Source organism: Macrobrachium rosenbergii, chromosome 15 (genome assembly GCF_040412425.1).
Source record: "Macrobrachium rosenbergii isolate ZJJX-2024 chromosome 15, ASM4041242v1, whole genome shotgun sequence".
In the NCBI taxonomy this organism is placed as follows: domain Eukaryota; kingdom Metazoa; phylum Arthropoda; class Malacostraca; order Decapoda; family Palaemonidae; genus Macrobrachium; species Macrobrachium rosenbergii.
In genome coordinates, this window is record NC_089755.1 from 34361500 (window position 1) to 34375849 (window position 14350).

The window sequence follows — 14350 nt, forward strand, 5'->3', positions numbered from 1 at the left end:
TTCGTAATGTCAGGAAGATAAGCTTCTACTGGGTATTCTTTATTCCTCAGCAGACTTACTTCTGTTAATATTACTCTTCTAAGTTCATTGTTTTATTTTTCCTAAGGTCCCACTCCACTGAAGGCGCACTGCTAAACCCGCAAACTCACTTCATCATTGACATAATAATGCTGACACATTTTAAGATTTTCTCTATTATACGGCGTACTTCATATTATGGTCCAAATCTACACTGTTTAGCACTCAGAAAAAGACAACATTTTAATCTTTTCTTGAACGATTTAATATTTTCAATCCTCTTGCTGTCGTATGGGAATTTACATTCTTTATAATCTTGGAGAGGCAAATTTAAAGGCTCTAAAACCTATAGTATTCGAATTGCATCTTCGGTGCAATAATTTTAGTCCATCTGTAACTATTCTTATGCTGACTCCTCCGTTGGCTGTATCAGACGCAGTAAGAAATTAAAATATTTTGGACACCTAGTCTTGATAGTTTGGCGAGTCGTTACACACATTTTAAACATTATGGTTTTAGCAAGGAGCCAATGCAGCTAAAACAATACAGGCGTAATCATGTCACGCGGTGCAACACCCTTTATTGATATTGCCTCTTTATTTAGCCTATTTTGCAACTTCCTAAGTCGTATCTTAGGTAGATTATGATAGTAATTACAATAATCCACTCTGTTTATAACACAATCACAAGTTTTTTTTATAGAACATTCAAAGAGATCTTTTAACAAAGGCAATATTTCTAATGTGATGGCCAGTAACTCTGACAATATTCTTGACTTGAGCACTAAGAGACAGATTGCAGCCTACCGTAGTAGTACACCCAAGTCACGTAGTTTGTCAACGATCGGACCTACATTACTATTTACTTATATTTAGCCGAAAGTCACCGAGGTTTCTTAAATAATTTTTCGTTCCAACCAACATGAATTCACTTTTTATTTTCATTTAATTTCAACTGCTTAAATGTCATCCATTCCTTAACACTGGTAAGAACATGTATTTGCTCATTTGTATCTTCAATGTTGCTTACGTAAAAATAAAATTATGTACCATCTGAAGATAGCTTGAACTTTACCCTACTTCTCTGTAGTATTTCTGACAATCCAATGGTGTTAATACAAAATAAAATTGGACCCAGCACACTTCCTTGTGGTACTCTTCTGAATGTTTCATAAGGTGAGTATTGAGTTCCCAGTCTTTACACAATATTCTCTATCACACAAGTAGTCTTTCAAATACTCAAAAGTTTCTTCAGTAATACCAGCTGTCTGTAAATCATGTAGAAGTAGTTCGTGAAGAACTAAATTTTTATCAAAAGCAGCGCTGAGACCGGGCAACTCCAAAATACTGTACCACATTTGCTTTCATCCATCATTCCTAATAGGTCATTTGCAACAGAGCATAAGCAGTTTCTGTAGATACAACTGTCTGTAAGCCGACTGACTATCCGGTGAAGTATTTATCCTTTCCACTTAGCTAATTAGTTGTTCAAAAATTACATATTCTAACATTTTGAGCATAAAAGATAAATTTGATACAGGATATATGAACTCAAACTTTGATGAGCAAGTCTACCGTTTAAGATCGGCCCTAATAGCGACTTTCTCAGATGTAAGGAACTTGCATTCAAAAATGATAACAATGATCATTTTCACTATTGTATCAATAAAGCATGAAAAATTTTCCACACCAACCAGTTCGGATCAGTTGCAGTTAGCTTTCTTTGCCTGTTTAATAATCCTAATAACATCATCGCCATTTACACCATTAAATCTCGTTAATCTATCATTTTTGAAGTGCAGTATTTATCCAATTCGGCGTTTCAGCAAAAGTCATTTGTCATGTTCTCAATTTTCTCCTTAAAATATTCAAGAAAATTACTAAAAAAAAAAATTATCAGCGAGTTCTTGATCACTGAAACCTTCCGAGAGCCTTTGTTCCGTTACATTTCCAGTTAAAGCTATCCAGAAGTCTATATAATTTATTCACAACCGTTCCTGCTTCTCGGATTTTCTAATGATAACATTGTTTTTCTCTTCATTATTAGATCATTGTAACGGTTACTAACTGTTCTACATTCTTGCCATGCACCTTCAGTCGGTAACCTTCGCCGCTTGCCCCTTTACGTCTTTTTTTTTTTTTTTTGTCTTCAGTCTCAGAATCTCACCGTTAAACCAAGGTGAACTGTCCTTAATGATCATGCACTTCTCTCTTAACGGGCACATATTATCATATTCACTTCGAATTATCTGATTATAAAATTCATAAAACAATCTATAGTCTGTTCTCAATGGGTTAAGGTTGTCAAGATCACAAAGAATAGTAATATCTTCATTTATTCTCTGGTTAACTTTATTAAAAAAAAAAAACTATGCGGAGAAAACTTATTTTCTTTATCGCATTGTATTTCAGTATCGGTATTCTAAAAGATATGAGCTTATGTACCGGAAATAAGATGCACTTCTCAGCACTAATATCTATCACATGATTATTTTCTGAGTCACAAAATAATTTACTGTGTGTCCAGCGAGGTTGTTACCAATCGATTTGATTGCAATAACTCATAAAAACAAGTGTTATGGCTTTGCTTTCTGGATCATCCATCCACAGATTAGTATCCCCACAGGTATAGACTTTTCGGCAATCATGTCAATCATCTTCAGAAATATGCCAAATTCCTCGATAAACACTTTTACAATTGACCATTGAGTTTATAGACAACAGTAAATTAAATTCTCTGGTCTAAGTATCTGAAGCTTACCTCCACTTATTCAAAACTAGTTACCTGGGTTCTCTATTATTCTCAGATGAGAACAACTGCCAATAACAGATTCCAGCTCCTCCCTCCGACCTACCTTCTCTTGGAATATGAAAGTATGAGTACAAAGTGTCATTTCACTTAGCGGTATCAAAATTATTTAACCACGTTTCTGCAACTGTTAATATATCAAGAGACTGTTCATTTCTCACTTCTCTAATTTTCAGTGTTTCATCACTTACAGACTGAATATATAAAAAAATCCACATTTTAAGACTTTAACAATTCTATATCCATGGTCACTGTTTGCTGTCACTCTCATTATTTCAGCATCAAAAGCTTTATAGTTTCTAGAGTTCACTCGGTGAGCGGTGTCTTGTCTTTTCTGTCTCGAACGATTTATACATGTTACTTCACTCGAGTTGCAATCTTTTGTTACGAGATTACCACCACAATTGCGACAGGCTCTACCCTCTTTTTTGCAGTCCTTCTCCAGATGTACGAACCTCTGACAATGGAATCAGGTCAGCACATTGATACCTGTCAAGTATGCTAGGTGTTCCCCATCGCAAGGCAACCTCATCACATTCTCAAGTCCGGCCTTGCGAATTTCAGGTTCACATCTTAGAATAAAGTGGCTAGTCCAACCGGCAGCTGGTTACTTAAATAGCAGCTTTATCTCTGCCCTCACGTCAGGGATAAACCTGAGTGGCTTCTGCCAACTAACGCTTCAACCACACCATCTTCCTCATCATAGACGTTACAGATCATTATTTTTTGGTTTCAGTTAACAACAATCTTTGCGTCAGCACCCTCTACACTATAACATTTCCTGATCGCTGCCTCATTTCAACTACTTGCATCGGAATATCCTTAAGGACATGCGAACCACGGCCTTCCTTAATTATTTTCCCTGAAGCATCTATAAATTTTATTATTTTTTTCCTTTACCATATCTGCATAAGTTTTCCTCTTTATAGTAGGAGCTGTCACCTTCATCATTTCCATCTTCATGATATCCTCGGTATTTGAGTCAATGACCCAAGGAAAGAACCTTAAGTTACCATGTGACTCGCCTTGCACACTTGAGCTCACCATTTATAACACCACTCTCGGCCGACATAGCGACTCGTCTCCGAAGATAATCACATATTTAGCCAAGTTTTTACAGCCATAAATTCCTTCTACATTCATTGAAACGCATTAATAACAACTAGGGTAGATCCACGTCGAATTCTCGATGTCGTCTTCACTTAGGAGATATGAAAACAATTTCGATGATTACCACTCATTACAATCACATCTTATTCCATCCCTACCTTTTCCTCTATCAGACTGGCAACAGAAACAATTCACTGCTTTCGTTTTAAAATCCATAATGCACAATCACTGGCAATCACATTTTCTTCCATAACCAATTACAGCGAAAAAAAAAAGTTGGTACTATTTATTCGTTTAGCATGCACGTCCGCTCACTACCGTCGCCTTCAGCAGCCTAGCCTAGCATCATTATTTCGAACGTATTTAAGAGGGTTATTTATGTTTTATGTAATTTCTCACTCCCTTTCAGAGGACAGAAAATCTTTTAAAGATTTTATTTAGACCTACAGATTTTTTATTGTAATTTTGTGACATTAAATGCAGCCTACTGAGATTTTGTGGCTATAATTGTTTTAACTCTTGATAGCCTTAATAAACACGTATGTACAGCAATCAGTAGCCTTCTTGCCTACCAAGCATAACCACAAAGTTTCACTCCTGTCCACCTAGGTACTGAATTATGTACCTGATACTTAGATGGTTATCGTGGTTACAACTGGAGTTTAAATAAGCCATAGGACTTTAAAATCATGTTGTAATCAATTATTTGATTACTTGTACTGCATTTACTATATTTAAGTTTTGTAATAATCTTTTACTGCAGGCGTTGCAAGCAGTCATCGGCTGCTGCTTGTTGCGTACCCTGCGGGTAATAAAAGTGAGCTCTACACGGCTAATTCTATTCGTCTTTATCCTTTTCATGCGATAATTCTGGGAACAAATGCTATTACGTAGGCCTATATTTTATTCATCACTTCGAAACGACCAATGGTAAACAATGAAACAAAACGATAAAGTGATGTACATTATCTTAATGATGTACAGGGCCTATGGAGGCAAGTACATGGGGGATGAAATATAGTACAGACACAATCCAAAATTCGACATATGTACTATGACCAGATGTAACATTTATCTTTTGTCATGTAGTAATAATTTTTATGATACAGCAACAGTCCAAAGAATTACAAATGCGTACAAAGTATTCCCATATGGATATTTTACGGCAATGGCATGAGATATGAGATCATCTAATACACAAAATTGGACTACAAATTCTACCGTTCAAAATTTATGATATGGGTCATCAGCACAGCAAATGTAAATCTGGGCTTCAAAATAAATTTGTACTTTATCTACCCCTCATACACAGTGTATGATGGTACATATATACATGACAGTGCAGCTGGATATATGCCAGAAATCTGTGTATGATACACAATAAAACATTTATCAACTCAAAAATTACTTTACTAATTCTTTCAATTAAACTATAAAAACAAAAACCTTATTCACTAACATGAAAGTTTACAAAATGGTACAATTTACAGAAACTGGGCATCAAGTAGAACTATGTGCCCAAGGGGCTCTGGCAGCTTTACAAGAGATTGCATAATAAAAGACAAATATGCACCTATCAGTTCATTACCTACATTTATACTGTACCAAGATAATATACAGTTGGTAGCACAGAGAAAAAAAAGATAACTGGATAAATTTACAACCGTGAAAATGGGGCATTGTAATAAATGGAGACCTCAACACTTTTCTTTACCTCTTTATGCAAATAAAGAAATTATGCATGGCATAATGATTTCATGTACTTTAAGGAAACAATGGATAATACAGAGCTAAGTCTATGCAATAAACAGTCAAAAGCCATCTGAATTTTCATTATGGCACCCCTAAAAGTCTCTAAAGAAGAATTACAAGTTAGCAGTGGTGGAGAGATTATAAACTGCGTACTCATGAGCAAAAATAAAGTTGTATTATTAATGGATTTGTGATCCTGAAATTTTCCTACAGGGGAGAGAGAGAGAGAGAGAGAGAGAGAGAGAGAGAGAGAGAGAGAGAGAGAGAGAGAGAGAGAGAGAGAATGTTGCAGTAACTAGCAGCACTATACTTGATGTACAATAAAATCAACATAAGGATACTGAAATTGATATAAAATAAGACATAAATAACATTTGAGTAAAAAATGGAACCAAAGGTAAATCAAGTATCAAAATTGGAAACATTACCTAGTAACAACAAAAGAGCAGTTACATAGTCTGTTAAAAATGCGTTAAATACTAAAAATTAATTTTACTTTGAAGCATACAAAACAGCTTTGCAACTACATAAATTACCAACCCTATGTTGTGACTGGCTGCACAGTAGTTCAGTAAAATCATAGAGAGGTTAGTGAGAGAAAACATATAATTCTCTGGTATGCATTATTCCTTTTCATATACTGCTGAGCATATTTCAAACCTATAGTTATGAAAAGTGCACTGCACAGCTTAGAACAAGAGGAAAAACTGTAATCCCGTTTCATAACCAAAGCAGTGTGCCGGACATCACTAAAACTACCTTTCGGGAGGTAAATGCAATGCTAAATATTTCAAGTACAAAACTTTAAAAATTCCAACTTCCATAATGGCGAAATACGAGCACCATCTGTCACCTGAAACAGTCAATCTTTTATGAGGATTGGTTTAAATTATATCAAGGGCTAGCCTTGCTATTCATCTATACATTGTAACCTGCTACAGTTAAGCAATGTATATTCTCAGCAAATATTGTTAATGAGGAATTTAAGAGATTAAAATTAACTAACCATATAAGTTAAGAGTAAAATCAGCAAGGATTATGATGTTACTAGTATGTATTGTGAGCCTAATGGTAACATAGCACAACATGGTAGATATTGTAGCAGGGCGCACCAGCAAACCACAAAAGTTACTCTATTTAGGTGGCTATGGTTTATGAACTTTAGTTTAAGGAACAAAGCTGACAGACCATCTTGAAGTTCCAAAATAATTTTCTTGCATATGATTAAAATCCAAAAGTATATGTATAGTTAGCTTGTTATTAAGTATGGCTCAGTTGGATCTGCGATTAAAATTCTCAGCATCACTACCACAAAAAAATTACAGCACGCAATAGTTAAATTAATACATACCAGTATACTTTCAAAATATTTATGGATGAGAGAGAGAGAGAGAGAGAGAGAGAGAGAGAGAGAGAGAGAGAGAGAGAGAGAGAGAGAGAGACAAACCAGCACAAAGGACAGATGTACCATTCTTATACCTCTCTAGCATTTCCTTATTGAGTTGCTTTGTCACAAATATTCATCCCTATCTGGTGCCAGGCATAAACACAGGGAAACAAGTGAACTTAGAACCTACACAGGACTTTTCAACTTAACATTCATTTTGCCAGATGCCAGAAAGAACTGGTTTCATATTTCAAATTTCTAATAATGATCAAGACATAAAACTTAGGATCTTTCAAAAATATTTTGCTAAAAGTTACTATTTCACTTAGAATAAAGTACAGTGGTTCAACAAAGTTTGTATGAAATATCAGGCCATTATCTACATTAAATATATAAGGCCATCAACCCTTTAGAAGTAGCACTAATTCACAGCTGCTTAAAGCAACAGTATCAGTATATGACTACTGTACACTCTTACCAATGTAAACCATCAAAGCATCCTCTAAAATAAGTAAATAAAATTATATAAAGTTTCTACCTTCATCAAAACTTATATACAGGTAAGAACACTGTACAATACAGAATACAATACATAAAATAAGTAGTACTGCCCTTGTGCATTAAATGTAGCTTTTTTTCATTCTAATGCCACAGAAAATAAAAACAGTATTTAGGAAGGCAGTTACCATTTTATGAACCTAATGAAATTAAGTAAACCAATAAATCTGACTTGTGTTTCCTTCGTTACCAAGCACTGGCTATGACAAGTAAAACTCATTTTATTTTAATGTTCTCAAATCAAAAACATGTGCGCTAATCTGAAACATAGAGCATATAAAAACAAGGCTTTGAAATGTAGCTGCTCTTCTGTCTTTAAACATACAAACAAATAACATCACACCAAAGGGAAGGGTGAGGAAGAAAATATCAGTTGTCAGTCAGGTGTACACTTCATATAATTATTATTATAATACAGAATCTAATTTTGGGTTCAGTAATAATAATACTAAAAAATCATTAAAATGATGATGATAATTATAAGCTTTTTTCTATACTGCTAACAGTAATAATAATAATAGCAGTAACAACAACAGCAACAATGAAATAATATCATTTGAAATTTTACCAGAGGAAAAAACCTTAATATTGTTAGAAAAAACTGTCTATTCTACCTGCACTTATAAATGTTAACTGAATGCCAGAAGTGTGCGCACAAGTTTAACAGATGACTATTTTACAATCTAAATTATATTCATATACTGTATATAATATATATACACATACATATAAAAATTAAAGCTAGCAATAGGAATTTCTCTAAAAAAAAATATTTACATAAATTAAGGGATAAACACAAAAGAAGGCTTACATTTCAATTTTATCTGCAGAATTCTCATTAGTATAATCATCTGCCGCAAAGAGCACCTTCAGGAGTGTCATACAAGTCTGTTCTTAGGCCTCTTTAGAATCTTTCTATTGAAATGCACCAAGTTGCCAGTACCGGTGGCAGAAATGCATCTTCTACTGGGTCACAAATATTAGCAACTTAGTGCAAAGTCTAGTAACAAGATCTTAAAGGTTGCCAGAAAATGCACTTGGCACTGCCTTTCCCCTTGAATTGCAATCATCTCTTCGCTGGTTCTTCCAAACAGCAGAGCACGATTCCGCATCATTCTATCATTGACTGTACTACGCAAATAAATTGGTAGCCAAATTACTGTTATTGCTATCAACTGATGATGCACTGTATTTGTAACTCTTTGAGTATCTGCACCAAGCTACCTAAACTGATCTCTAAACCATTTACTTGAACAAGATTCCATTGTCATTCATGGAGTATTTTACAACTAGGTGCAGTCATTTACACACAAAATTAATCATTGATTAATTCAGGAAACTTAAAGATTAAAATCCTATTGATATCAATTGTTACATCACTGACATATCAATAAAAACACTATTGTACCCATTACTATAGATATATAAAGCATTTTACGGTATATATGTATTACTATTTACAAGTCCAGTACTTACTACCAGATCACCAAAACTCAAAAAGAACCTTGTTCGCTTGCATCTCAGTTCAAAGGTACAACAGTATTCACACACTTCCACTTTCAGTCTCACGCATCTTAAATAAATGGAATGGGTGGAAAGTACAGGGAAATCTTAAAGTTTTATAGATATTTGTAAAGACAGTCATATGCTCAATACTTGGTGCCATTCCTATTGTTTGCTACAGAGCAATATCTTCCTCAGCCAACTTTCTGGTGGTATATACAGTAAATTGAATTAACAGAATGATACTCCTACAGGCCAACCGTGAGAGTTTGAAACTCAATTTACAGCATTCTTCATATCAGTTAATATGTGACAACTTACATTTATATTATTGTTAATGAGCCAAGATTCACATTCTTGTACTTGTGATTCATGATTTACATTTGTAATTCAAGAATCACAGCACAACTTGGCTCCATATCCCATATCTTTGTTGTCAAACAGGTATTAAATTTTCTTTGCAAAACCCAGGAGTTTAACTAGAGCGCTAACTCATGTCACATACATAATTTACGGAAACGACTGATATAATCCTTCCATACTGAGAAAGGAAAATATTTCAAGACTCCTTTAAACCAGCGTTATTAATGCAAAGAGAATACTCTTACAATAAATGAAGATGTCTGACTGGATAATTATCTTTGTGAATTTAAATGACATTAGGGAATAAAAATATCAAATGATAAGCAAAGCCTAAGTATTATCATTGGAAAAGTTACTTTGGCAGTCTCTTTAGGGCAATAACATTCTGGACTTAGGACAGCCAACATCAGACTTTGTCATTAACATCATTGCTACCTTCTCATTCTGTAATTGGCTTGCGCAAGGCTTGAGACAGCCACCAATGCTTGAATAAACAGCACTGTTCTCTTTATAAACCCTCACAGGGCTGGTCAGACTAGTTTGTCTTGTAAAACTGATTTACGTTACTGACATGTCATCTATTACAGTACAACTTTCCAAAACCTTTACAACTGAACAGACTAAAAATGTTGAAGATCAAAGCAAAATTTCCTTTAAATATTTTTATACAGTACTTGTTATTCTGTCAACTGAAGCTTGCATATTCACATAAAATAAGTTGTATTGTTGATAGACTGGGAACTGGTTCAAGAGGAGCAGCTGTTAAAATGTGGCTTCCAGACCTGAATTTCTGGAGTAATCATCTCTCCATTAGTGTCCATCACTGGGACTTTCCTTCCATTATATACCCACTACTTATGAAATCACCCACTGTCTTTGGGATTCTTTCATTGTCATTACCAACCTTTCCTCATAAAGCAATCCTTTGGACTCGGCCGTCGCATCTTCCCAGGTTTAGGAAGGCACTTCTAGGAGCTCATCCTCCTAGATACTAGACCATCTGCATCATCCTCTCCCCTTAATAAGAATTCAGGCTATTTAGTGATGAATAGTTTTGCATTAACAAACTGTTTTTACAATAAAACCAAGTTTTCATACAAACCCATTCATCATAAACTCTAATAACCTCATCCCTTCCCCTCTCTATCAGATGGAATCTAGCATGACTGAATGAGAAGTGGTAGCTTCCTGTAGAGATGGGGGAGTTGGCCAAGCATGCGCAGTGGATTTTTCTCTTCCTGAATGTTTTGCTTTGTGCCCCCGGATGTGTTTCATACAGTGTAAGACTATTTTATGATGAACAGGATTGTATAAGTGTTTAACTGTAAAAACATAGTGCTTTAAATCAGTTTGATCAGTTAAACAGTATACCACTAATTTTTTTTTTTTTTTTTTTTACTAACTTCTACCATAACTCTGTTGTGAATTTAATCTGCTTTTAATTATCATCTGCTTCATCATTCCACAAAAAGGTGCCATTCATGTTATAATGGATAGCTGTACGAAAATTTGGGATGTAAAGTGGAATTTGTGATGCAATATAACAGTTTATATCTGATTCCGTCATAATGAAGACATAATTAGCAGTGTCTCTTGATGCCTACATGAGCAATACTGAGTCACCTCAAAATCAAGTTTCTTATTCACCACTCAGTCCACAATGAAAATACTAATTCCATGGTCTTGATGCATTGCCAGTTTATAAATAAATATGTGCGGGGCACAACTGCAATTAACTCATATTATGGGGTACAATACATTGTAACACCAATAACCTATCACCTGTTTTAATTCCAAAGAGCAAGAAACCCTGATGGTGCACCATCATTTAAATTCACAAAATAAATCCAAAACTTCCACCTTCAAAATAACAACACTTTCACTGTCATTAAAAATTTTGGTTTGCCAAATGAACATTTCTCTCACACAACTAAATGAGTCCCTCTTTATTCCCACCAAAATAGCATATTAACTGAAATATTGTTAAAGAATACAAGAATGAATATTTTCTTCAACAAGACAAATATACTTTCCAACCATTTCATTTACTATGAAGTTGAAAGAGAAGAGGATTGCCCATCAAGGAAAACATCAAGCATTCCTCAGGTACTGACTGCCATCACAATCTATCTTCCATACTCAACATATATACAAACAAACTGAAAAATTAAAGTAAGGAATTTTTTATTAGCATTGGTTCTTCTGTAACAATAATTCATACTCATTTTTATGTCGGCACATTATTACTCATTTCATCTGAAGAATGTCTTTCTTATCTGGCTTGTTTGCCATTATTTTGCATCCCTGGTCATTCTTCTGCCCAAAACATTCAAGTTCTTAGAAATACTTCACACATGCAGTTCTTTGTGAAATAGATAGGTCACTTGGTGAACTGGCTTGGAAGTGTGACTGCTGAAAGCAAATGAAGTTTATATCATCTTTCAGTTTCTCTGGAAACCACATAACAGCATACAGGGCCAATACCAAATTGGATAAACTTTAGTCACCTATGCAGAAAACAACAGTATGGCACACATTCTAATGTAACAACTTATACAGCAGCCTTGCATACCACCTTGATAAAAGCACTTTCATTAAGAACCAAAGGTGAAAATGCTTTGAGTACCCATTTCACATTCTTACATTGTCACTTTTTCTCTCCCTTTCAAAACAAGCAGCCATGTGAAACCACAATTATATTTGCAAATCAAAGATGGAATTTTCACTGTTTATGCATGTCCTGAATTAAATTCTTTTTTTTAATATATCAACATATCATCTACAACAATCGTACATCAATCCTTTACCTCTATAAACATTTTACATTTCTTCTGAATCATTACAAAAATATATCCTGGCATCAACAGATAAACGCTGAAGAAATTCTGGTGCTGACAACTTGTGTAAGTCAAAATAAATCCACATTTTATTTTAAAATACCTAGCACTGAACTTGAGTTCATTCATGTTAATCCACTAACGTTAAACCACCACTGGAACTCTGGACACTTTACAGAGTGTGGAATGGAATCTGTAATAATATCCATCCTTCACTTGCATGTGACAGACACTACTGGGCAATGCTGCTGCTTCTGCTGCTTTGATGGATCAGTTAGTACACACTGTAAATAATCTTCAACATTTTATATGCTTGAATATGCCAGAAAGTTTGAAACAAAAATGTATACAGAACAATCACACAATCTGATTAATCTTATCTTGCATATGTTTGTCTTCTAACCAGCTTTACATAAAATCACTTAATATTCACCTTCTACATTCCAAATGCATAGAATAAAATATAAAATATATAATGTAAAAAGAATCCTGTGAGTGCAAAGCCCCTCAAGCTGAACGGGTCTTTTTGAGGAAGGGGAATATCCTAAACCACCACTGTTATTCAATGGTAATTACATCGTTCAACAGGAGCACTTGATAACATCATCAGAAGCTTATTTCACTTCACATTTCCATAGATATCCATAAAAAACATAAATTAACCAATCAAAATTAAGTTTGTTTTCTTCACTTCTTTTGGGATCAGGAAAGTGAAGGCCACAGTTACCGTGCTTAAATTGCATTAGCACTGCCATGCACTGTTCTCTTCTATGACTCGAGCAAAAGAAAGTGTAACAATATGTGAGACTGTCTATTTCCAATACTTTGAACCAGAGAAACAAGACAGTATGCTAAGGCTTTTATGTGGAGATCAAATCTTGCACTTTGACATCTTGGCTTATATATTTAAAAGGTTCCTAAAGCATTTAGCTCAACATCAATTTCAGGTCATTAGAATATATTGTACAAACGTTACTTTTATGTCACAAACTCAGAATGAGGCACTTCTGACACATATCTGAATTCCTGAAAAAGGCAATGTCCCTTAAAAGTAAGTCATTACTGCTCCTGTTACGATTAGGCTTCCTTCTCAAGTCAACTGGTTTAATCAGGTGGCAAGTATGTCTCCAATTTGTACTTCTCCCTGATGAAGGGCCGTACGTCATCCTTATCCACCAGAGACTCCAGAAATGGCAAAAGTTTCTCTAGTTCTCTATCATCCTTATCAACAAACCAGCTTTCAATTGGTATGCCATTGTTAATCTGCAAAATATATCATGAATCTATAGGTAAAATTTCACAGACATATGGTAAGGTTTTAAATCCATGTATATACCTGCAAGATGCTAACGTGGTTTAGATTGGGTTATCAAAGTTTTTGCTATGCCATATGAGTCCACTAACTCCAAAAAAGTTTTATACTTACAAAAAAAATATTCTTTCTTAGTTACTTGGGCCTACTGTTGCAGTCTAAAAAAAATGGGCTGCTTCATTCAAGTTCAATCATGTTAAGCTCTTCATTGCATGACAACATTACTTATTACCAAATTGACTAAACTCAAGAAATTATATTCCTTACTTATTTACTCTAATCACCTAAGAGCAAAGTAAGAAAAAATTCTCACCTGATATCCAAAGGCTTGTGGAGAGTTGTCGACAATAATAGTCTTTGACAGATCTCTACCCAAAATGGTCAGATCTTTTACATAGTTTCCCTGGACACAAACACAGTGTTCACGGAAAAGTCGGTACCTGCAAAAGACAATGCCAACATTCAATACAGGATGAAATTTACAAAAGGACGTAGAAAATACAAAGAGATCAATGCATTTCTATTCACCATGACCTGCAAACAGAATGACCTCTATTTCAATAAACTCAAAGATTATTTTTTCTTTGGTGAAAAGACTGCATCATAGGATTCTATACAAATCGATTCTTTATTTTACCTAAAAAAAAGATATTCATCACAATATGCTGCCAGCCCAAGGAGGCTACTTAACTTAATTCAGTG

The 14350-nt window shown here is 34.6% G+C and overlaps 1 protein-coding gene across 6 annotated transcripts in view; it reads right to left on the reverse strand.

Annotated features, from left to right (window-relative positions):
* Positions 1-10856: 10856 nt before the first annotated feature.
* Positions 10857-14350, reverse strand: part of LOC136846537 (CTD small phosphatase-like protein 2) — a 94282-nt gene continuing 90788 nt past the window's right edge. For 5 of the 6 annotated variants that reach the window (XM_067117398.1, XM_067117403.1, XM_067117402.1 and 2 more), the window contains 2 exons: positions 13962-14088; positions 12117-13599 (listed from right to left, as the gene is read on the reverse strand). In XM_067117398.1, coding sequence (XP_066973499.1) covers positions 13441-13599; positions 13962-14088 — 286 coding nt within the window. In that variant the 3' untranslated portion in view covers positions 12117-13440. Of the gene's footprint in view, positions 13600-13961; positions 14089-14350 lie in introns of all 6 variants that reach the window. The other variant, XM_067117399.1, reaches the window with a different exon arrangement.